This window comes from Oryctolagus cuniculus, chromosome 12 (assembly GCF_051225735.1).
Source record: "Oryctolagus cuniculus isolate XC-2025 breed Fujian yellow rabbit chromosome 12, ASM5122573v1, whole genome shotgun sequence".
Lineage (NCBI taxonomy): Eukaryota > Metazoa > Chordata > Mammalia > Lagomorpha > Leporidae > Oryctolagus > Oryctolagus cuniculus.
In genome coordinates this window covers 66,631,775-66,654,880 of record NC_142878.1, presented here as the reverse complement: position 1 = coordinate 66,654,880, position 23,106 = coordinate 66,631,775, and the positions used below count along the sequence as shown (strand labels likewise).

The following is a 23,106-nucleotide window of genomic DNA, read 5'->3' as shown; positions in this document are numbered from 1 at the left end:
TGCTTCCAGTAATCAGAAGAAGCTTTCAGGGTGAAAGACAATGCTGGTTGAAACAGAGATGGAAGCCATGGCCCAGCAACTAAGAAATATGTGGTCGGAAAAAACCAAAGCAGGGCTACACCGTCTGCAATGAACTTGATTTATTGTTACGTTGGAGGCGGCTCCATTACAGCAGCTGGGAACTCTAGCAGGGAAGTGTGGGGAGGAGCACAGCACAGCAGCACGGGAAGAGGGGGAGCTAGGAAGAACACAGGTGGGCTCATTTTGGTTTCCCAGTCGTTTGGCAGAGAAGGCGAGCCCAGATGACTATCAGCATCCAGGTTTCTCAGTCCAGCAGGAGTCTGGCGGGGCTGCTCACAGTCTTGCTTGGGGTGAGGTCCTCTCCTGGAGTAGTATTTTCAGCCTGTTCTCATTTCGCTCTGTAGGAGTCAAGCTGTAGCTCAGCTGCCTCTCCCTCTATTTTTCCTCCCTCTCATTTTCCCCAAGTCCTCTGGCCTGGCCTCCACCTCCCAAATCCTCTGTCCAAGAGCTGGGTTTGGAGAGGCAGCCAGCGTTCCCATTTCAGCTGCAGGATGGCACAGTGGAATGTCCGGGAGTCACACATCGCTGGGGTTTCAGATGTTGGGACGTCAAGCAGTGGCTTATTTTTAACCCATTACACACCAGGCCACAGCAGATGACCACATGCAGAGAAGCCAAGCAGGGGATGAGAAGGGGTCAGGATAATTGGAACTTCACAGGGTCAGGGAGCTGGGAAGAACTCTGGGACTGGGACTGGGCCTCCTTGCCCCTTTGTGCTGCTCAGTAGGCCTGATCTGGGCCCAGCCCTGGGATGTGAGTGGGATGAAGCAGGGATGGAAAGAGAAGCTCCTCTCCTCTCACCAGTCCGTTGGTCTAAAGAGCTTCAGGTTTTAGACTGAGACATTGAGATACTGAAGGAAGCAGGAGGACAATGTAGCAGCGGTAATACCCCAGGCCCCTCCTAGAAACCAGACCCTAGTAGGAAGATTGGGATATGAAGAAGGGGTGCAGCTCTGGGTACCTCACTGATGTTATCTTACCCTCAGGTCACATAAATTACTCATAGAAACCATTTCTGGGGTGCTAAATAAATAGATTGGGATAAAGATGTCCCTTGGGGTTGGGGTTATGACCTTGCCGCATGATAGAGGAGACTGCTCTCAGACCCATCCTCATTCCCCATCTAGTACCAGCATTTGGCAGTGCCAGGAGAGGGCAACACTCCAGGGTTCACGGGCATCAGATGACCTCCTACCCTAATTTTGTATCCTCCCCTAATCCTATCCCTCTTACCTTTGGCTTTGAGACCGCTCTCAGGAATGGATGCAGGAGAGGGACAACCCCTTCCATTTAGCCCAGCCTAAACCCCCACAATGGATATGTCTGCCCCACTCCCCCAGCTCCCAGCTCCCTCAACCCCAAAGGACTCAGCAGTAGCCATTCTCTAAAGGAGCTGGGGGAGCAGATCCTTGGGGAGGGGACAATGGGTCTTTCAGAACTCAATCTTGCAAGCCGGGAAGGACTCATCCTGCATGACCACAGTGCTGCTGCTAGCCAGGACCAGGACGTTCAGCTGCTGCTGCTGCTCGTGGGTCTGCTGGTACCACTCACGAGTCACCTCTGTGTCGTGAGTAGGGATCAGAGTCACCTAGGAGGGAGACAAGACATGCCTGGTGTGAGGCTGTGAAGAGAAGGTTTGTGAGGGGAAAGGGGCACCCCGTGGTCTCAGAGGGAGCCTTGCTACCTGTGTCAAGGACCGAGTCCTTTCATGAATAGGGACCGTATTCGCTATTGCCTGTGGGAGAGCTATGACCAGGCTACTTTCTGGGCATCTCTTGCTACTCACCTGAAGATTCTCCCCCCACTGGGCCTTGCCCTCCAGCAAGGCATCCAGCACAGCTCGGCTTGGCTCGCCATTGGCGGGGTCGTTGCCACTGACCACATAGTAGGATGCACGCACTCGACGGAAGAAGTCAAGGTCAACAGTCTTGCCACTGCAGTGATTCGGGATATAGGCGAGGTCCACATACACAGGGGGGCCGGAGCCGCCCTTGGAACCTAAGGCCACTGTAGGGACAAGCCAGGACAAATTGCAAGGGAAAAAAACACTTTTGGCAACTTTCCCGTCTCTACCACCACAGGAGCCTTTGACCAGCCCACAGCCCACCCCAGCCCACAGTCTCTAGTGATCTACTTACTCGGGCCTGACTTGAGTCCATTGACTAGGCTTTTGGCCATGGGGCTGTGTCCGTCCTTTTCCTCTGCTGGGGTGACCTGGCTTGGAGTGCTGCGTGGTCGGGGTGGGCCCCGAGAGGCTCTGTCTGTAGGCCCTTTCCCCGGAGTGGGTGACCGTTTTCCCCGAAGATCCAGGCGGCGTGCGGGGGATGCTGGCTTGGCCCTGCCTGGGGCCCTGCGCCCTACCCGCCCCTGCACCTTTTCCTTCTCCCGTAGCCTCTCTACTCTCCCAGTCTCTGAGCTGAGGCCCTCTGGGTCAGCCATGCATACATCAGGGCGGGGAGGCGCCGGGCGGGGGTCTGGCTGGGGGAGAGGGGGTGGGTCGTGGCCAGGCCTGGGATGATGAGCCCCACTGACCCCCCCAGCTTTGTCCACAGGTAGGAAGTCCCCATCCTCGTCAGAGTCGAGGGCTGCCTCGGCTGTGATGGACGGACACTCCTCGGTTTCTGGAGGAACGTCGGAATCTGACTGTGAGGAGCCCGAGTCACTAGCTGATGTGGGCGGCGTCTCGTCAGTCACGGGGCAGGGGCCCCCTGTGGGCCCTGGCCCCCCTGCCCGGCGCCGCCCCCCTCTTCCTACCAGCCGGGCTTCCTCAGCCGAGAGGTCACTGTCATCTGTGCATGTGGGCAGAGGTGGGTTCAGGAAAGATGGGGAGAGCTCCCCGCGGTGGGGCCGGGGCTCAGCAGCACATCCCTGGGGCCCAGCCTCAACCCCGGGAGAGAGACTGTGGGGCGGGCCACCAGCGCCCCCTCCAGGACACAGCGGCTGCTCAGGAGAAAGCAGCGTGTCAGGCCGGGAGCTCCTCTCAGCTCCCTCGGGCCAGGCCCCTCGTTCCCAGGCAGGGCACGCCTCAGCCTCTTTCTCCGCCTTGGCTGTGGCGGGGCCTGGGGGCTGGGGGCTGGTTCCAGTTGGTCCATTGGCCGCACAGTCCCCAGAGGGACCCTGGAAGGGGCTTGGCTTCTTGGTGGCCGCCCCCAAGCACTCCAGGCGGCAGGGCAGGGTGCCATCATCCATGTCTCCTGGCAGGCTTGCAGCCGGAGCTGGGGCCAAGTCCAGTGAAGCAGTGGGTGCTGGACTCAGGGGAGCGAGGTCCCAGAGGCTGTGGGTGGCCGCTTCCACACCTGGGGCCAGCGCCCCAGACCCATGTTCTGCAGCCTCCAGGCCTGGAGGGAAACGCTCGGCCACACTTGAAATCACAGGTGTGGTAGCCTCAGAGGAGGAACCTTCAGACAGGGCTGGTGAGGCAGGGCGCGGCAGACTGGACAGGAGAGGGGCCCCAGGAGAGCTGGGTGATGGGAGCTGGGGCAGTGAGGAGTCCAGGCTGGGGGCCTTGGTCACTTCCAGGTACTCATCGTGGCGGGCTCTAGTGGGAGGGCCTGGGGCCAGAGCCAGAGCTCGGTCCCCAGAGAAGGCAAGGGAGCCGCAGGGAGCGGAGCGGGGTTCAGCTGGGGAGGGCAGCTGCGGGGGAGCTGGCTGCAATGAGGAGAAGCCAAAGGCTGAAGCCGGGAAGTCCAGGTTGGGTCGGGCAGGCCCCATCTGTGAGTCCAAGGAGGCACTAGTCTGTGCCTCAGTTTCAGGCCACAAGGTGGGGGGCCCTGCAGGTGTGGGGTGAGGGGGACTTGGGGACTGGGCCTCTTTCTCCGGCTGTTCCCGAGCCCCCTTCTCCAGCTCTGAGTCACTAGGGCTGTCATCCCAGGGACTCCGGGCTGATTCCTTGGGAGACGGGGTCCTCCTCTCCGGGCTGCAGCTCAGGATGTTACCATGAAGAGGGGGGCTTGGGCCTTTGCTCAGAGGGATAGGAGCTCGAGGGGGCACTGCAGGTGGACTGAGGCTGGGCTCCACACTTAGCCCTGGCTCTGGCTCCCGCCGTGGGGGCACAGTGGGTCCTGCTAGGGCTGCATAGCTGAAGGCTGGCGTGTCCGACTGGGTGCCCTTGGGCGAGACGGGAGACGAGAGCTCCTTCTCTGCAGACGTGTCGCGGCCGGCAGCCTCCTCCTTCGTTGAGAGGCGTGGGGGCCAATCCCCGGCCGCTCCAAGGGGAGGCTCCCTGGTGGGGCACGCAGGGCCAAGCCCGGTAAGCATCATCTGCTCATAGATGTCTGCGTACTGAAAGCTTCTCTCGTCAGGATACGGAGTGGGCTCTCGCTGCTCGGGCTCCGCCTGCTCCGGCTCCCTGGTAGCTTGGCTCCCTCCAGCCTCTGAAGCCTCGGGGCCGCGGAGGCTGCTGTCGGGAGCCTCAGCCCCACCTCCTTCCCTTTCCCCTTCAGCCTTTCGGTAGTCCTTCCCCAGTGGGGAGTACGGGCCACCTTCCAGCTCGGCTGCCCCCTCCTGCACTGCCGCCACCACACTGTCATACTCAGCTGTGCCCCAGGAGAAGGGCGCAGGAGGGTGTGACTCTGGGGCAGGAGTGGGGGGAGCTGGAGCTGGGGAAAGGGGGGCAGGGGGCAGGGGTCTGTCCTTGGGCACCCACGGTGGGATGTCAGCCAGCCATGAAGGGGTGCTGGGTTCATTCCTCATGGGTGGCATGGGCTTAGGCTCTGGGCTAGGGCTCTCTTGCCCTGGTGCCGGAGGAAGCCTCAGTCCGGCCATCTCAGGTGGGGAGGTTGGAGGGGAGATGATCTCAAAGGGAGAGCGGGTCAGCTTGTCCTCTTCCTCTGGTGGCAGCTCGACTGGTGACTCAGCGAGCCAGCGCTCCACCTCCGCGCCCTTCCGCGGGAAGGGCTCCTGGAAATCCTTGAAGTCTGAGGTCCAGGGGCTGCAGGGGGTGCGCTCCAGGGGTGATACCTGTTGCTCACCATCCGGGCCCTCGTCCAGGAAAGTGCTCTCCCGTTCCTCAGGGTAGCGTGGACGAGCCCCCTGGCCATCCAGCTCGTGAGGGAACCAGACCTTCCGCTCGGAGCTCAGTTCCCTCCAGTACATGTCCTGTTCCAGGGCCCCGTCCTCTCGGCCCCTCCAGTACCTGACCTCCTGCTCCGGAGATGCGTCGCCCCAGGCCCGGGCAGGCTCCTGCAGCTCTCCAGCTGGCTCTGCTCTGGCTGGAGATGTTTCTCGCCACTCCTGGACCACAGCCTGTTCCTTCCAGGACTTCTCTTCCTGCTCGTGGGCCTTGCCTTGCTGCACTGGGCTTTCTTCCAGCCCCAGAGCTTTGGTCTGCCCCAGCACCGTCTCTTCCTTCTCTCCTGCAGCCTGGGCCTTTGTCGGGGACATCTGCCCTAGGATCTCTTTTGCTTTCATGGTCTTATCCTCTTGGGTTTTGTCCTCTCCTGAAGCCTTGTCTTTCTGTTCGGCAGCCGTGTTACTTTGCTCCAGGGCCTCATCCTTCTTTCCCAAAGCCCAGTATTTTTGCTCCAAAGGCTGATCCTTTTCTTCTAAGGCCTTCTCTCTCTGTGCCTGGGCCCTGTCTTTCTGCTCAGGGGCTGTGTCTGTCTGTTCTGATGTCTTGCCCTTAGGTTCCAGAACCTTGTCCTCTGGAGCTGTGTCTTTATGTTCAAAGTCTTGGACTTTTTGTCCTAAGACTTTGTCTTTCTCTTCTGGGGTCTTCTCCTTGTGTTCCAGAACCTTGTCTTTTTGTTCTAAGTCTTTGTCCTTCTGTTCCAGGGGTGGGCCCTTTTGTTCTAAGGCATCATCTTTGTCTTCTGGGATCTTGTCTTTCACTTCTGGGGTCTTGTCTTTTTGTTCCAAGTCTTTGTCTTTCACTTCCGGGATCTTGTCTTTTTGTTCCGAGTCTTTGTCTTTCACTTCCTGGGCCTTGTCTTTTGGTTCCGCATCTTTGTCTTTCATTTCCAAGATCTTGTCTTTTTGTTCTGAGTCTTTATCTTTCACTTCTGGGGCCTTGCTCTTCTGTTCTGGGGACACATCCTTCTGGTCTATGTCTTTGCCTTTTTGTTCTAAAGCCTTACCCTGCTGCTCCACAGCCTCGTCCCCTGCTCTCAGAGCCTCATCTTTCTGACAGATGGCTGTGCCCTGCTCTACAGCAGTATCCTTCTGTTGCAGGGTTTTGTCCTTCTGCTGTACGACTTCATCCTTTTGTTCGGGTTCCCTGTCCTTCTCCTCGGGGGTTCCATCTTTCAACCGTGGAACTTTCCCTTCCCACTCCATGACAATGTCCTCCATGGCAGGGCTTGGCAGAGACTCTGGACTCTTGGTGATGGAGCTATCAGGTGTCATAATATGTTCGCCAGGGCTTGTGACCACGCCAGGTGAGTGCTTCTCCTCACCTGACAGTGTAGGATGAGAGAAGGAGCTGGCAGGTGATCTTCTATCAGGGCTCTCATACATGATGTCTCCCTGTGTGGAGTAGCCAGTGGTCTCATCTCTGGGAGGTGACAATGTGGCTGCATGAGGCTCTGGGAGAGAAACAGGAGCCGGGTGGTGAGCAGTGTCTTCAGCCTGCATCAGAGGCCCCCTTTCCTCCTTTCCAAGACTTAGTTCCCCAAACTGGAGGGTTCCGAGGCTTTCTGGGGAGAACTGCTTAGAAGAGATATCCAGAGAGGTCTCCTTGCTGGGACTCTCCTCGGAAAGAGAAAGTGACTGGGTGTCTTGTGGAGAAGCCGCTGGCCAAAAGTCTCTGTGTAGGCCAGAGGGAGACCTGGGAGTGGGCTCTTGGTTGGCAGTGTCTGGGGAGACCACACTGAGGACAGAGAGGGACTCTGCATCTTCAGGAGAGAGGCTCTGGCCAGGAAATTGGGGTACCTCCTCCTTCTGAGGTTCACCAGGTTCTTGAAGCGACGGCTTCAAATCTCTGGGAAGGGTTTCTGTTGCTAGAACTGGGCCTGTGGGCTCTCCTGCCTCTGTGGTCTCGAAGACTATTGCTCCGTCCTGTACTGGCAACAATGGACTGGTGCGGCCTGCATGTCCCCCTGGAATATCGACAGGTGCCATCTGGGCCTGGGGGCTCCTGGGAACAGGCCTCTCCCCCTGCTTCTCTAGGGTGCCCTCTTCAGGCCCTGGCCTGACTGTCTCCTTTGCAGCATCTTCCGTGTCCATACCGGGTGTGTGTTTTGTGCCTCCCCAGGAGTCTTCTTCCTGAAAGTCTTGGGGCTCCGACTTTTCTTCCACGGGGGACTGATGAAAGGGTGTGTGGGTAGCACTGGGTGGGCCGGATGGTGGCGGAGAGGCCATCTTCACTGTGCTGTCATCCGGACTGAGGCACCGCTCCTCCACCTCTCCCTGGGCTGGTTCCCCTGGATGTAGGGCATGCCCAGGGGCCCCAAACATCGGGGAGCCATACTGCTGGTGAAGTTTCTCAGAAACCTCTGCATTTGCTGGCTCCTCTTCTTCCTCTCCCACAGCTCTCTCCCCAGGCAATGCTCTCCCCACCCCCTCTCCTCTCTTCTCCGACTCCCCAGCCACAGAGAATTCCTCACAGGGTGGTGATTTGAAGCCTTTGTCTTCCTCCAGCGAGGAGGTGGGTGAGATGGTGCCAGCCGACGGCACGTAGTCTAAGCCCTGGGTGGCCTCGGTGCGGGAGGAGGGGATACTCGTGACCGTGTCGAGCAGCAGGGAGCTTTTGCCTGTCTCCTCCGTCTGAGGAGCTGTGAGCGAGGCCACAGACTGGTCCTCAGCCACTGATGTGGCAAAGGAAGAGAGCTTGTCACACTCCGTGATTGAGGTGGCCGAGGACACGTGTTCCTCTTCAGCCAGTGGCGCGGCCACCAGGTTGGTGGGGTAGGGGAGTTCAGTCTCCGGCGCCCCATAGCCTTTGCTGGAGGTGACAGGAACAGCACTGTCTGCAGGCTGGCCGGCTTCAAAGGGGCCAGCACCTTCAGGCCCAGGGAGGTCAAAGGTACTTGGAGGGAATCTGGGTGGAGCCGGGCGCTCCTCGGGCTCGTCGTGGATCTCCTCATCGGAGATGGTCTGCTCTGTCTCCGAGTAGCCAGGGATCGTCTCATCCTGGATGTAGGAGACATGTTCAGTGGCTCCCGCAGGGGTGGCCAGGCTGCTTAGGAATGATGCGGTCTCCTTCTCGGGGACCTTAGCCTGGGGCCCCAGTTCCCGGCCCTCAAGAGCCTCTCTGTCCCTGGCAGTCACCTTGAAGGCTTCCTGCATATGCTTTTGGTACAGACCCTCAGCCTTCGTCTCCTCCTCCTCCTCCTCGTCTGACGGCCGTGCCTCCTCCATTTCTTCTACCTCGGCTTTCTCGATCACGTCCTCCTTCAGCTCGGGCTCACTCTCCTCTCTGGCTTCTGGTCTGTCTGGGAGTCTCTCTGCTTCCTGCTGCTGCTTCTCCTCACAGGTTTCTTTCTCTTCCTCTGTCTCTGCCCCAGAGTCCGGGCCTTGGTCCTTGCTGCCTTGTTCCCCAGGGATTTCTGGGACAGCTTCCTTTTCCGTCACACGCTCTTCTGGTTCCCGCCCAGGGACAGAGGGCTGTGTTCCCTGGGGAGCCAGGCTGGGGGGCCCCTCCTGTGTAGAATCCATAGGCAGTGGTTTCTCTCCTAGTCCTGTGTCCCTCTGTTCGGCCAGCAAAGCCCTCTCCTCCCTTTTCAGGTCCTCAAAGTCCTGGGTGAGGTCCTCTGGTGAGGACAAGGCCAGCTCCCGGTGCCCGGCGACTGACGGGAGTGGCGCAGCCGCCTTCTGGGCCGGGGGCGTCCGGGGCTCAGAAGGCGGCTCCTTCTCCCCACGGGCAGCCCGGCTCTTGTCCAGCTTCACTCTTGCAGGGGCCTTGGCTTTGAAGAGGGTCTTCCGTACCTCGGGGGTGAAGGGCTTCAGGTCTGGCTTAGAAATCTTCTTGGCCTCGGGTTTGGTGTCTTTCCTCTTCTCCTCCTTCCTTCCTTCATCCTTCTTGAGCTCCTTCCTCTCCTTCTTGATCTCTTTTTTCTCCTTGTCCTTTTTCTCGTCCAGCTTCGAAATCTTCTCTTTGAGGTGCTTCTTCCCGACCTTGTCCTTGATCAGCTTCCGCTTCTCCGCCTTCAGAGCCTCGCTGGACTCCGTCTTCACCCTCTCGGGCTTGGCAGGCTTCTCTGGGGGCTTCTCGGTGGGCTCTTTGGCCTTCTTCTCAGTCTTGGCTACCTCTTTGGCCATCTCCGAGCGGGCCTCCTTGGCTCCCTCTTCTACCACCTCCTCCCGCTTGGCCAGCTTGCTCACGGCTGTTTTGGTGGCGGCTTTGAGGCTCTCCTTGCTGTCAGCCCGCTGTTTGATTTTGCTGGGTTTCAGGTTGGCAGGCACAGCCCCAGAGGCCAGGTCCTTCTGGGTGGCCACAGGGTAGCGCAGGAAGTCCAGATGCCGGAGCTTTTCCAGGCCCTCCAGGATCTTGTTCTGGGGAGCGTTGCCTGGAAAAAGCACTCGCACGATCTTCTCGGTGGGGTTGGCTGGTAGCCAGACCACCAGAGCCGTGATGGAGGTCAGGTAGGGCACCGAGATCTCAGCCTCCTTCCCGTTGGCCAGCACGATGCCCGTCTTGGCTTTGCTGTTGCCTGCCCACTTTTGCATGAGGAACTGCATCTCCTTGCTGTCCTTAACGGGGTTGAGGACATACATGTCCAGCCGGCCCACGCCCATTTTGTGGAAGAGGGTCAGTGGCTCGATGGTGTTGCTGACCACACGGTACAGAGGCTCGGCCTGGATGCCCAGGCGGTGTAGGTGCTGCAGTGTGAGGCAGGCCTCCTCGATGCTGCGCTTGGCCTTGCGGGAGGCATCCGGCAGCCGCAGCTTATCGGGCACGTTGAAGAAGACGACGCCGAGCTCGGGCGAGATGAGGTTCTTCACCCAGTCGCTGTAGCTGCTCGAGCCCTGCGACTGCTCCTCCTCCAGCTCTGCCACTTTGCGCTGCAGGAGGCCATTGATGCCCGGCAGGTTGTCTGCCCCGATGTGGGTGAGTAGCACCGAGTCGATTCGGTCCAGGTGCCGCACCAGCTTCCAGAAGCAGGACTTGCGATCGGAGCCCCCGTCCACCAGGATGTTGAACCCATTGACAGCGAAGAGGGCTGAGTCCCCGCGGCCACCAGGGAAGATGTAGCAGCAAGGCTTGGAGAGCTTGAGGAAGCCCCCTGAGGTGGGGGGCTCTAGCAGGTCGAAAGGGGACGGCACGTCCACGGTCTCAGAGACGTACTCAGAGAACTCAGCCACGCCGTCCATGGCGGGCAGCCTGGGCTCAGGGTTGAGCCGGAGGTGCAGGGTCTCTTGGGAACTGGATAGTCCCAGATGGCTCCAATCACCCTCCCCTAAGCAGGACACGGTGAGGCAGGCCTGGATCCCAGGGTCTCTATTGCTGAGCAACTGAGCAATCTGGAGGAATGGAGACAGAAGCCTGATCAGGTCACTGGGTTGTCAGCCTGACTCCGACTCGGTCCCTGATCTTCACCTTTCTCCAGGGGCCCCTGACGATCAAGCAGAATGAGACCCACCCTTCCTTGGGTCCCTCCCCACAGCTCGGGGCCTGCCCCACAGCCGCTTCCCCATAGACACTTGGGTGTGGAGCTTACCTCCGGGTTATGTAGGACCTGGGCGAAGTCTTGGTAGGAGTAGGTGCCGCTCTGCAGGATGAGGTCTCCCCCAGGCTCTAAGCTTTGCCCACTCAAGATCAGTAGCTTGTGAGCCGATGGGCTGCTGAGAAAATGGCGAACCTGGGTGGAAGGAGGGACACGAATGGTCACAGATGTGCGGAACCCAGGAAAACACATTGAATTTGCCTGGTCCCGTGCTCAGTCCTGCCTGGACATGTTTGCCAGCAGTGTCCCCTGTAACACCTCCATGGAAGCCAGGCGTCGGAAGTCAGCTCAGATGGCAGAGGGAGGAACTCTTGGCCTTGAAGTGAGCACAGGCAAGGGCGGCTCACAGCCCCGGTGGTGGCCCCTTGGCAAGGCACAGGCCCTGGGCTCACCTCAGAGCTGATGCTGTCTGCGCTGGGGTTCACCAGGATCACAGTCTCTAGGATCTCACTCTGGTGGCAGAGGGTCCTCTGGCCTGAGGGAGAGAGAGGAAGAAATGTGAAGAGAGCAGCCGGAGACTAAAAGGCAGAGGCATCTGTTGTGTGGGGCAGGAAAGAAAATGGGGCTGAGGGGAAGGAAGGCCCTGGCCACCCTCAGATCCTGCTGCCTGGGACACTGCTGAGTGAGGTGCGGGCGCCGGGCCCTCCAGCCCTTCCCTTTCTGGGTTCCCCGGTCCCACACTGGCTGTCGTCTCTCCCCTTTCATTGGCCGCAGCCTCTGCTGCCCATGCCCCCATCCCTTCGCCTGGAACGCCCCCCTCAGACTGCCCTGTTGACAAGAAGCCTTTGTCCCTCCAGAGCCCTGAGTTCCTGGTGCTGCCTGGGGATGGGCAGCTCAGCTGGAGAGAGGGCTCCTGGGAGATGCGCCTCGCTCAGCTCCCTCCTCCCCGGCCTCTGCCCTGGGCTTCCTGGCCGCAAGAACATCTGAAAACCAGGAGCTGGGAACCTCGGCGTCTGCAGACTACACATCCTCCTCGCCAATCCCCCGCTCAAGGCCAGAACTCCTGTTCCAGAGGATTCAGAGACGCCTGTGTTATCTAAGTCCTTGGGGGTTAGCAGTCCAAAGAGTGGACACAGCACTGTAACTTCCTGCTGTGGTCTCTGGTTCCTCCGAGGCCCAGTCTGCACTCACACGCGCGCAGTCACTCTGTTCCCAGCTCCCTGTCCCACCGCTCCCCCACGTCCCCAGGCTTACTACCCTACAATCCCTCCCGGACTAACAGTTTCTCTTCTCACCTATGTACCTTCTACCGTGGAGATGGAGAGTGAGGTGTTCACAACAAGAAACAGGTAAATAAGGAAGGAGAGGTTCAGAGTTTCCCCCAATCTGTGCAAAAAGACTCCCTAAATCCCCTCTCTGCTTCCTTCTCCAGACCCACATGAAACACCAAGCAACTTAGCACAAAAGCAGGTCAGACAGAAGAGTCAGAAGGATGCGGCCAGCCCCTGCTCCTGCCCTTCCTCCCCCTCCGCCAGCCATCACCTGCACAACAGCAGTCCCATAGGTGGCCCAGGGAGGGGGCTCTCTGGAGGATCCTGGTGGGAGGGCTCATCATCTGTGCCCTAGACCATCTTTCTGTGACCCCGCTCTCTGCTCTCTCTTCTCTCCGGGGGCTGTTACACGGGGGGGGGAAGAGCCACCGTGCCAGCATCAGGCAGAACTGGCAGCACAGGGCTGCAGACGCAGCTGCGGGGGAAATGAACTGTGGCCGGTGTCAGACGCCCAACTCTGTACCGGGGTGAGCTGGGCCTCAGAGGAGCTTAGGGGTTCGCTCTCATCTAATAACTAGGAAACGGAGGGAACCTCCGGGGTCAGTGCAGAGGACGAGAACTCCTCAGAGGCAGGCAGGGGCGGGGCTTGGGCAGGTAAGGGACACCAAGGTCCTGGCAGCCGCCAGCACGAAATGGTTCAGATTTAGAAGGGCAGAAGCTCCCCCTTCACAAACAAGGTCACACATTTGAGCTAGGAAAGTTCCAAGGAATATCTATAGTACACACCGACTTGGTTCCTGACACCCGCTTCTCCCCCAGCCCGGCTTTATAATCACAGACTTCAGACTTCTCTGAGCCCAGCTCACATCCCAACATCAGACCCCATCCCCAGCCCTGTGCTAGGGAGTGGTTCTGACTTGCAGCTACATGGTTTATGTCTTTTGCAGGCCTGGGAGAAAGCCCTGTTTCTCTCTCCGGCTCCCCTAGCCTGCCCAGTAAAGGGAACTGCCTGAGTTTTCCATTTTCCAGGGAAAGGGGCAGGGGCGCGGGGCTGGGCAGGCCCAGGGAGGGCAGGTGTCTCCGCAGTGAGGCGGTGGGGGTTGGGGGGGCCGGCAGCTGCAGTTTGCCGCAGTGTGTGAGTGTGTGTGAGTGTGCGCGCTGAGCTCGGCGCCGGCTCCGCCCCCACCCCCACCCCAGCATGACAAGTCATTTTCTTGGCTGCCTCTGTGAGGGGGGTGGCGGTGGGGGTAGGGGGGTTTGCCGAGAAGGAGAAGAAACTGGCTTCTCTGTTCTAGAGCCCCCATCTTGCGAAAAGAATGGAGAGGAGGTGGGGGTGGGGTTGAGGCTGGGAACCTGTGGGGTTGACAGCGCAGGGAATGCGGGGCAGCTGCTGGCCGGGAGCGTTCCCAATCTCCGGAGGGACCTCAGGGGGCCAGGAAGGGGGGCTTAGAGCCCCAGGCTCAAGCTGCCTGCAGAAAACGGGTTGGGGAAACCCACTGAGAACCGGCTGGTCTGTGAGGACGCACATGCCACGTCTGAACGACCCTTTTCCACAGTGTCCCCTAGCTTCCCTTACTTGGCAAAAACTGGCGGCGGCCGGCTCACCCCCCAGCCTAGGAGCAGCTGAGCAGTCCGAAACCCACACCCAAGGACCCTCCCGCCAGGCGCGTTCCCTTAACATCTCCCTTTCTCTCGGATTCTCCAGCCTCTGGCCAAAGACATCGCCTCCAAACTCCTCTGGCGCCCGGGGCCACCAGGCAGAGCCTGCAGCACCACCCTCTGCAGCCGCCCTGGGCTGCAGTCTCCCACCCCCAGCCAGCTGGGAAGTGAACTGTCACAGCCCCCGCTGGCCTCCACCTGGATCCAAATCCCGGCTGGCCCCTCCGCCAGCACGGTTCCTCTTCCCTCCTGCTCCCTCCAAGCCTGCCCACGCCACTGGACTGCTTCCAGAGGCCCCAGAAGAGGCATCAGCCCCCCCCCCCCATTACCCTCATCCCACCTCCCCAGGCAGGCTGAGCCCCTAGATTCGGGTCTTACCCTGCGGCGTGGGAGAGAGCCCCTCATGGAGGCGGCGGCTCCGGCCTCAGCCGGCAGCTTCAGGGAAGCGTCTGCAGCACTTGGGGTGGGAGTTGGTGGTGGGGGGTGCTGGATGGAGAGGGCGGCGCCAGGGCGGGGAAGAGGGGCTGGTCCATGACGAGGCACTGGAGACTTAACTGTTTCTTTGCCTTCACAGCATCAGGACTTAGAGCTCTGAGTGGCTCTAGGGGCCTGAGGGGTTGTCTGGCAGCTTCAGGAGAGCCAAGGCCATCACCTGTGGCCCACAGGACCCTTGTCCCCTAACCCACTTAGTGAAGAAAGACTCTCAGCATCAGCAAAAGGCCAGAGCCGGGGGACCGACCGGAGGCGTGGGCCACTCTGGCCCTCCCCCTTCTTAGAAACCATCTGCTGCCTCTACCCTCAGATGCATCCAGGGGGTGACCTTCAGTCCCACTAGGAGCCAGAGACAAAGAGGCTGGGGGCTTGAAAACAGGAGGTAGGGGTTGGGGCGCTGCTTGCAAGGAGAGCTGGGGATAGGCCCGCTTTAGAACAACAGCTACAGGAAACAGGGAAGGGCAGAAGTGAGTCTCATTTTAGGGCTGGAGGGTAGTTTGAAATTTTGGAGTGGATCTGGGGTGGGGCACAGGGACCCGGGGAGCTGCTTATAAGTTTGTCCCACTGCAGCACAGCCCAGTAACCGCAAAGGCAAAGGCACGGATCCCTGGGATTCTTGAGTCATTGGCTGGAAGAGGCAGTCACTGGAAGGCCAGGGAGTTTTCTGGCTTTCAGTGAAGGAGTTAACAAGGGCCCAGGAGGATTATCAGGGCCCCAGCCCCAAGCAAGGTGGGTTTGTTTATTTTTTTACTGTAGGCCAATTATTAAATGTAAAGCACTCTCTGGATTAAACAAAGTCTTCTTAATGATCTTGGAGGATGCTCGGGCCCCTTGTCTCTCTACCTTTCTATACTTTTTTGCTGCTCTGTTTCATATTATCGCGATGCTTCTAAAGTTGACCCGGTTTTCCTTACTCTCTACCTCCGTCTCAGATTTAGTGAAGTGCTCTCCAGACTCAAGGAAGGATCTGGGGAGCTCTGACACTTCCTCGTGGGGATGCTCACGATCTCACTCTCACACCCCCAGCCTTCCTCTCATCAGTCCTCCCTGGTCCAGGCCAGCTTCTAAGGCCTTCCTCACAGTCACAGCCACCCACTCACACCCAGGCACTGGCCCCACCCTCACCCCAGGCTGCCAAGATCTGCCTCTGTAGGTCAGAGAAGCCAAAATAGTCTCTGCTCTCAGCATCCTCCATCCCCCCCTTAACTGCAGCCAGAGGAGCTGAGTCACCAGTACTCTTGGGGGGGTGCAGAGGGGGAGGAATCCTTCCTCAGATCCGGGATGCAAAGCAGCAACACAGCAGTAGGCCCATTTGGATAAAAGTGGCCATCTGCAGAGGTCTACAATGCAAACCAGGCTGAGTTCTGAGCACCACAAAAAGAGACCTTCCTTTTGCAACTTCATAGCCCTGATTTCTTCCCACCCCAATAGAGAGAGTTTTCTGTCTCTTTTCTGCCGCCTTTCTAGGGCTCTCGAGTCATTTAGCTTGAGAACAAGCCAAATAGCATTTCCTAGCCCAATGCAGAGCCCATCCTTGTTCACAGCTGCCGTCTGCAAGGGCCACACCCTGGGGCAGGGTTCCAGCTCACTGTGGAGTTTTCCTCCAGCCCTCACCCTCTGAGCAGCCACCCACTGCAAACAGCCTCACTGCTGTGTTCTGAGGTTCTACTGCAATGGAATGGTGAGATGCCAGCGAGGAGAGAGAGAGAGAGATGCAAAGTGAGATCAGAAGTCCTGGAATTGAGGCCTTGGAGCGACTTAACAACAACCTCTGGAAGAGCTTGCTTCCTGAAAGATAGCCCGAGAGTGATATGCATGTCAGCCTCCAGTGCTGAGGATGGAATGGCACAAAAGATGACAAAGGCTTCCTCCTTCCTAGATTACTAAACCTGCAAGGTACCACAGCCCCTGACAGGCTCTCCCTTTGATGGAAGATTTCTGAGAGGTCACCTGGATGGTTAGGGAAATCCTAAGTCAGAATCACAGATCAAAATCAACTCTTGGGTACCCCTAGCACCCAAATAACCCCCAAACTAGAGGTGCCTGCAGGATGCAACTGGAAGATCTACTTGTGTTCTTGCTTCCCTATTTCAGACAGCGTTGTGGACCCCAGCTGCAGAGGAAGGAGCTGCTGTATTGACTCAGGATGGCTTTCATCCTGGTGGAAAGAGCAATTATTTCCTGAGCATATCAGTGGTAATGGAGTCAGAAGGCCTCAGATCAGTCCCTCAGCCTGGGTTTTTCAGTCTTACAATATCAGTTATGAATTAGGAAGTCCCCTCCTCTTCCTAGTAGAACTATCAGAATGTCACTGAATCTCAGTTTTCAAACACTGTCCTAATTGCTTCTGGGTTTGCGCTGGAATGCTCAGATGCTCCACATCTTTTGCAGGGGTTACAAAGGAAGGCTCCCAAGTTACTATTGGAAACTACCTGGTAGAAGCCACTTTTGAACATTTTTACCAGACTTGACCACTAGAAGGAGCTGGGTCACTTCTTTAGAGGGTCCAGTACCTTTTCTGTGTGTGGGCGGGTGAATGTGGAGGTGGCGCTAGCCAAGAATAATTGCACTTTTCCTGTCTGTGTAGGATACATTTCTATCCCCTTTCTTGGCATTTGGGCCCCAGGGCTTGAGGACAGGTGATAGGGATGGTGGCCCAGCCTGAGGGGTGGACAGAAAGGGTCAAAATGTAAGGCACTAGCACATGCCCCTGAGTCCCTCCCCGCCGCCTGGTGCCCTTTGCCTCCTTGCTACCAGGACGCTAAAGGGAGGGGCAGTGTCTGCAGCTGCTCGGGGCTGACTGTTGTTTGTGGGGACAGCTGAAAGAGGAGCCAGCAGGGGTGGGGCTGTGGCTGTCTTGAGCTGTGTGGGTTTTTCCAGGAAATTCTCCACTATTCTTCAGGGACACAGACAGGTCACCATGAAAACATCTAAACCCACCAAACTTCAGTGTACGAAAGTAAGTCCTTCTCTCGTGCAGATGGCCCCAAGCCCCTTGAGGACGGCACAGCAAGACTCTGTGACCCAGGTGGACTGGAGGTGCTTATCCATCAGCGCTGGTTTCTGAGAAGTGCCTAAGAGTCACTGTGCAGCTCCCAAGGATCCCTTCATCTGCATCTGAAGGATGGCTAAGAACTTTGGTTTAAGTTCTGTTCCTTTCTTACATCATTCTAGAAAACTGCCTACTCTCAAGTCTCTATGGCCAAAAGGACAAGGTTAGAGAATTCAGTGTGAACTATCAACATCAGCAGATCACCCTCAAACTTCAGTCCATTCATGAACCTCATTATCTTACCCAGCTTTGCACCCAGGCTCCTAGGTGCACTAAGGGACAAACCTGTGGTTTTCGATCATCAGGGACAGTGGAGGAAGCCGTGACAGGAGTAATTCTCAACGGAAGGCAGTCAAGGGTGGCTAGGTTTAGGGGAGCCAGACACCTCAGGGGGATGCAAGGGTCGCATTTTTCAAATTGCTGCACGTATTCTTAGGACACTGGAGCTTCCATCACATTAACCTTGCTTTCCCCAGCTTCCCAGAAGCGTCTCTAGAGTCGTCAGGCACCAGGAAATGACCCAAGGTCTGACAGTCAAGAGAGATGACTGTCTAGTGGAAAGCAGAATTATCTGTTCAAGATATGAATTCAGTTCTTCCGTGGTGGTGGCTGTTGAGCTGCATGGATTTTATACTCCACCATGCTGCATGGATTGGTGTGTCAACATTTACACATGACCAGATGTCTGAAACTTATTATGGGGTGTAGGGCTCTCTGCAGTTTCTCTTCAGATATCTATCATGGAATGGTAGTCTTTAAAAGCTGATTTTCCGGCCGGCGCCACGGCTCAACAGGCTAATCCTCCGCCTTGTGGCGCCGGCACACCGGGTTCTAGTCCTGGTCGGGGCGCCAGATTCTGTCCTGGTTGCCCCTCTTCCAGTCCGGCTCTCTGCAGTCTGGCTCTCTGCTGTGGCCCGGGAGTGCAGTGGAGGATGGCCCAAGTCCTTGGGCCCTGCACCTGCATGGGAGACCAGGAGAAGCACCTGGCTCCTGGCTTCAGATCAGCATGGTGCGCTGGCCCCAGCGGCCATTGGAGGGTGAACCAACGGCAAAGGAAGACCTTTCTCTCTGTCTCTCTCTCACTGTCCACCCTGCCTGTCAAAAAAAAAAAAGAAAAAAAAAAAAAAAGCTGATTTTCCCAAATCTCTAATGCATGTATCCCACCCAGCAGAATGGGAAACTGCATTCCGTGAGTTTTGACCTCTGGACGGAACTACTCAGACTGCAACTAGACTGCAATAACTCCAGGAGGGCCACTGTTGTGGCACCATGGGTGGAGAGATGGGGGTGTGGGGGAATGGAGGGTGGGGGATGGAGTTCCTGGCCCAGGCCCCAGGTGGGGACATTGCCATTTAGAGAGTGAACCAGCAGACAGATCTCTCTCTCTCTCTCTCTCCACCTCCCTCCCTCTCTGTCACTCTGCCTTTTAAATAAATAAATAAATCTTAAAAAAAAAAAAAACCCTCCAGGAGCTGCTTCGTCCATCCTAGATTTGATGATGCTCATCAGCCTTTGGCACCAGGACTCTGCTCTGCTCTGGAGACCTGCTGACTGAACCAGTGGAAGAAGCAGAGACCTGACACCCGGAAGGCAGGCTGTGCAGCCGGAGGGAGAATGCTAGAAGTCTGGGGAAGCGATGGGAGCTCTGGGGTTCTCTGTAAGGGGAGGGAAGGAGGCTGGGATATGCAGAAAAGGAAGAGAGCGAGATTTTGCATGGGAAATGATGGATCACTCAAGAGGAACAGCTCATTCCCTCCGTGCCTGTCCACAAACCACACTCTTCTCACGGAGAAATTACATCCTCCTGACTCCCGCCCCATCTTACCAACTGTCTGCAAAGTGTCCCATGGATAGCTGATGGCTCTATGGCCATGTTCCCCTCAGGAGTCCCTCCCTGCCCCCCACCCCAACATCCCACAGGGCCAGGTCTGCCAGGGAGACTGGACCTCTGACACAAATGACACTAGTCCTAACCTTTGACCTCTGAGGAGAAGTGAGCTAGGTGCCGGGTAATGAAGAGTCTCAACTGTTGGTTCAAGTCAAAGGAGGATAAGTCAATGTTCCAGGAGAGAATCCCTGTGAAAGAAAAAGAAACAACGAGGGTGATAGACAAGGCAGGGGTGGGGCGGGACTCAAACATGACAGCTGCCATGATCAAGACTCCCTGGAAGCTCTAAGAAGGTGGCTAGCACCTGGGAATGACTCCCAACTGCCCCTTTTCTGGGCTTGGCCCCAGCCAAAGAGTGGAGGGCAGAGTTGAGACTAAACCCCCGTCATTCTTGAATCTGTAGATAGGAATTTTCTTGTAAGGTTGCCCAGTTGTCTTAAAGGTGACACCCAAGGGCCTCTGCCCACCAGATTCTTACGGCCGAGCGGGCTTGCAGATTCTCCTATGGCCCCCTCCTTGCCTCCACCCCTCCGGGGCTGGCTTCCCCCCGCAGGTGTCTCCGCAGCACTGCGCCACAGGCTCGGCAACTGCGGAGGGAGGCGCGCACGAGGAGCCCCGAGCCACGAAGGTCATTCTCTCGGGTTGGCCGCCCGCAGTCAGGGATTTGAGATTTGTTCGTGGCTTTCAGAAAGCACCTAGTGCGGGTTCAGGGACTCTATAAAGAAGAAGCTGTAAGGTAGGGACACTGATTCTCTGGGAAATCCTGAAGACTTCCAGGACATCGGGCCCAAGATTGCGGGAGAGGGGTGTGGCCAGAGGGGGCCCAGGGGCGGCACAGAGTTCCTCCAGCTCAGGGAGACTGCGGAACACTCCGGGGATTCGGGAAGAACGGGGAAGCGAGATGTTAGCAGCTCGGGAGCTTACGAACACAGGGCATGGAAGACGCAAGTGACGGGGCTTAGATTCCAGGGAGTGCACACTAGGGATGGAGGGTGCAGATTGCACCTTGGGGTGGGGGAGGGAGGGTGAATGCAGATGGCGGAGAAGCCCGGGATGGAGGTGCCCGAAGCACAGACGGGACGGCGGCTCACCTTGTTCAAGGTGGGCCCGCACGGCCCTCAGCTGACTCTCTGTACCGATATCGCCGATCACGATGAGCAAAGAATGTTTTCGCAGGTCCCAGCGTGCTGCCGCCGCCACCGCGGTTCCGGTCTCGCACAGCGGCTCGACGGGGTTCTGAGCCAGCGGTGAGCCGGGGCTGCGGAGCCCCAGCCCGGGAGTTGTCTCCATGGCAACGCCGCGAGGCCGCGCGGGCCCGGCCTCGGTCTCCATGGAAACACCGGTGGAGTGCTAGGCCGGCCGCGTCCGCTGCAGGGAGAGTGCGCGCGGTTCTTAAAGGCCGGCGGCAGGAGTCGCTCATTGGCTGCTGCCTGTCAGGGGGCGGAGCGTAGGCGCCGCAGGGGGCTGGGCTGGGGCCCGGCAGCCCCGGCTCTGCGGTTCGGCTCCGCCAGGGGGTGGTGGCTGCCCCTTTCAACCACCCTGGTTTTCCAGAGAGAGAGCTGCCACTCCGACTTGAGCAGAGATGGGGGCTCACTGGAGGGGCTAGGCGATTGCCTCGGCGCCGGAAGAAAAGCTTCTAGTTAGGACGGGTCCCTAATAAGTACTGTCTGGCAATTCCGCAGCCTCGCCCGAACTGGGGGGAGCCATCTTGTCCCTGTCAGTTCTGGAGTTTGTATCGTCTATGCCAGTGTAGTCTCATTGTCTGGCGCTGTTTTTTTTTTTTTTTTCTTTTTTGGTCACTGCCTCCCAGAGTGGTGCTGGCCTGCGTCCTCGGTTTCTCTGTCCTTGCCCCAGGCTCTGGTAGTGCACAGGAAAGCTGCGCAGTATTGGAGGGGACAGAATGACCTTCCGGCCCCGAGTCCCTGGTGAGTTGTTATTCCAAAGATAGTGGTTGGCTAGTCTCCATCTCTGCTGAGTGCCTCGAGCTCAGACTGCAGCACGCGGGGATGTGAGTAAAACGCAGGCACAGACCTCCCCAACTGCAAGCGATGTGACACAGTGGAATGGCTAACCTCGGGGCACTGTGGTATTTCGGGGAATTCTCACAGCGAAAGGGGGGCAATGTTTGAACCCGAGGAGAGGTTGGCAGTTCCAGAACTACAGAGCCTGGGGATGGGGGAGAGAACCGAGGAGACCTGGCACTGTCTGTGCCTGACGAACGTCTTTGTGAGCAGGGTGCTGTATGTCTACCTCCCATTCCTCCCCAGGTCTCCCCTGTCCGCTCGCAAAACAGAGGCTTCCAGGATACTGAATCGTCCTGCCTGTGTACGCACTGGACAGATGGCCTGTCTTTCACCCTAAGAGTTCCAGCAGCACTCGTCTTCGGTTTGTTGCTTTGTCTTCCACGTCTGAAATGGTACAGGGTAGAAGGCAGCACGCACCTGAGTCAGCAAGGCTGCCCGTGAGCCACGTCCAGATTGGGCGGTGTCTGCATGTTAAGTACCTCACAGCTGTCTCGGTTCCCATCATGGGACTGGTGTTAGAGCAAAATGGCCAGTCATTCTGTAACCAATCTAGAAAATCGTTTTTGTAGCAGAGAGGGGGAGTTAGGAGTATTGGCGGAACATCAGGGGGTGGAGGCGCCTCACCCCATATGACACAAGGCAGTGTTCCACACTTTTCTCCTGCCTCCCTCCCCCCAGTCTGCAGATATGAATCTGGAAAAGAGCATGGACAAATGTGCAGGCCTCCTCTTTTGCAATGAGAAAAGAGTGCTGTGAGAAGACAGAGCCAGAGAGAGGTTGTGGAGAGAGGTAGGGGACAGTCTCCATAGCAACCATGGAGATGAAGCCTTTAGCACAGAGTCTCAGTATAAGGGTCAGCAGGAGTTAACCATGAGCTGTGCTTTCATCAGGTCCAACAAAGAGGTTAGACAATAGCTCTGAGTGATGTTGGGAAAGATCGTGATCAGATGGAAGGGGCAAACAGTCAGGCTTATGGTCTCAGGCCTGTTAGGATTGGGTTTTATTAATTACAGCTGCAAACACAAACTATGATAGTATGAAAGCTGCATTTGTGTGCCGGATGAATATTCAGAAAACTCTTTGCCAAAGGTAAACAATGTTGCAGAAAGATGAGCCATGGGCATCTCTTAATTATCGCTCCTTTCCTATTAACATCCCAGCCATTGGGTGGTTCCTGTATCATACTATGAGAAAATACTTTTAGATGTCAATTTGCACGGAGCACTATGCAAGATGCTCCAAAACAAACAGTGTGGAGTGCTGGTATCTTTGCTCCAGAATTTTATGTCCAAAGGCAGAAATCATTGATGCACATATGTGTAAAACAGAGCAGAATAACAAATTAAGAAACTACACATGTGAATTGAAAACCATATCTTAATGTCTTAAGCTTTTACTTATTTTGTGTTTACCTATAGTGTGCTATGGCAGAAGCCTAGTGGAAAAGGATGTTATTCAAAAGCTTGTCCAGGGGTTTACTGGGGACCTGTGATGTGTATGAATAAGAGGTAGGTGTAGTTCTTTGTGGTGGCTATGGAGCCCACTGTAGTGTATCATTTAACTATTGACCCCTCCTGCAGGTATGACCTTTTGGGAGCTCACTACTGCTTAATAATCTTGTAAAGCAAGCATTGGTGGATACTGAAATGGGCACAAGGCAGAAAGAAGAAAGGTATAATACCTTTTAAGTGCTTTGAAAGGTATTATGGCCTAGGCTAAGTTTGTTTAGCTAAGTTTAAATCGGGGACATTTCAGTCTCCAGACCTTTATCATTTTGTAATGTATAGTGATCAATTCCCAACAGGTAAATTAAGCACAATCTTAATCAAATGAGAGGGGCATCTCTAGTTTTTTTCTGAAAATAATTTCATATTTGATATTTAATATGAAGTATTAAAGTTGTCCTTATGATGAAAAGAGAGCTTCATTGCAATTAATTATACTCATTTTGAATTATGTGTGTGTTGGGGTAGGGGAAGAGAGCCTCATAAACCTTTCAAGCTGCTTTAGGTCTCCCTAACATCTAAGCCAGCTCTGATAATTCACAAAGAAAAGATGCTTGGGGAAAACAAGACGAGAGGTGTCTATAGGTACTGAC

General features: G+C 56.8%; 2 protein-coding genes across 10 annotated transcripts in view; one reads left to right on the top strand and one right to left on the bottom strand.

Annotated features, from left to right (window-relative positions):
• Nucleotides 1-125: 125 nt before the first annotated feature.
• Nucleotides 126-20,475, bottom strand: MAP1A (microtubule associated protein 1A). Of its 3 annotated transcripts, XM_008268819.5 has the most exons (7): nt 20,076-20,475; nt 19,071-19,172; nt 11,075-11,157; nt 10,677-10,817; nt 2,220-10,479; nt 1,868-2,088; nt 126-1,669 (listed from the first exon to the last, which is right to left on the bottom strand). In XM_008268819.5, exons 1-7 carry the CDS (start codon nt 20,314-20,316, stop codon nt 1,514-1,516), a joined length of 9,204 nt encoding a protein of 3,067 aa, XP_008267041.4. In that variant the 5' UTR covers nt 20,317-20,475; the 3' UTR covers nt 126-1,513.
• A 219-nt stretch (nt 20,476-20,694) lies between these two features.
• Nucleotides 20,695-23,106, top strand: part of TP53BP1 (tumor protein p53 binding protein 1) — a 109,709-nt gene continuing 107,297 nt past the window's right edge. For 5 of the 7 annotated variants that reach the window (XR_011380882.2, XM_089310178.1, XM_070054091.2 and 2 more), the window contains exons 1-2: nt 20,695-20,909; nt 21,252-21,369. The gene's annotated coding sequence lies outside the window, so the exon portion shown is untranslated. The remainder of the gene's footprint in view (nt 20,910-21,251; nt 21,370-23,106) is intronic. The other 2 variants (XM_070054092.2, XM_070054090.2) reach the window with 1 other exon arrangement.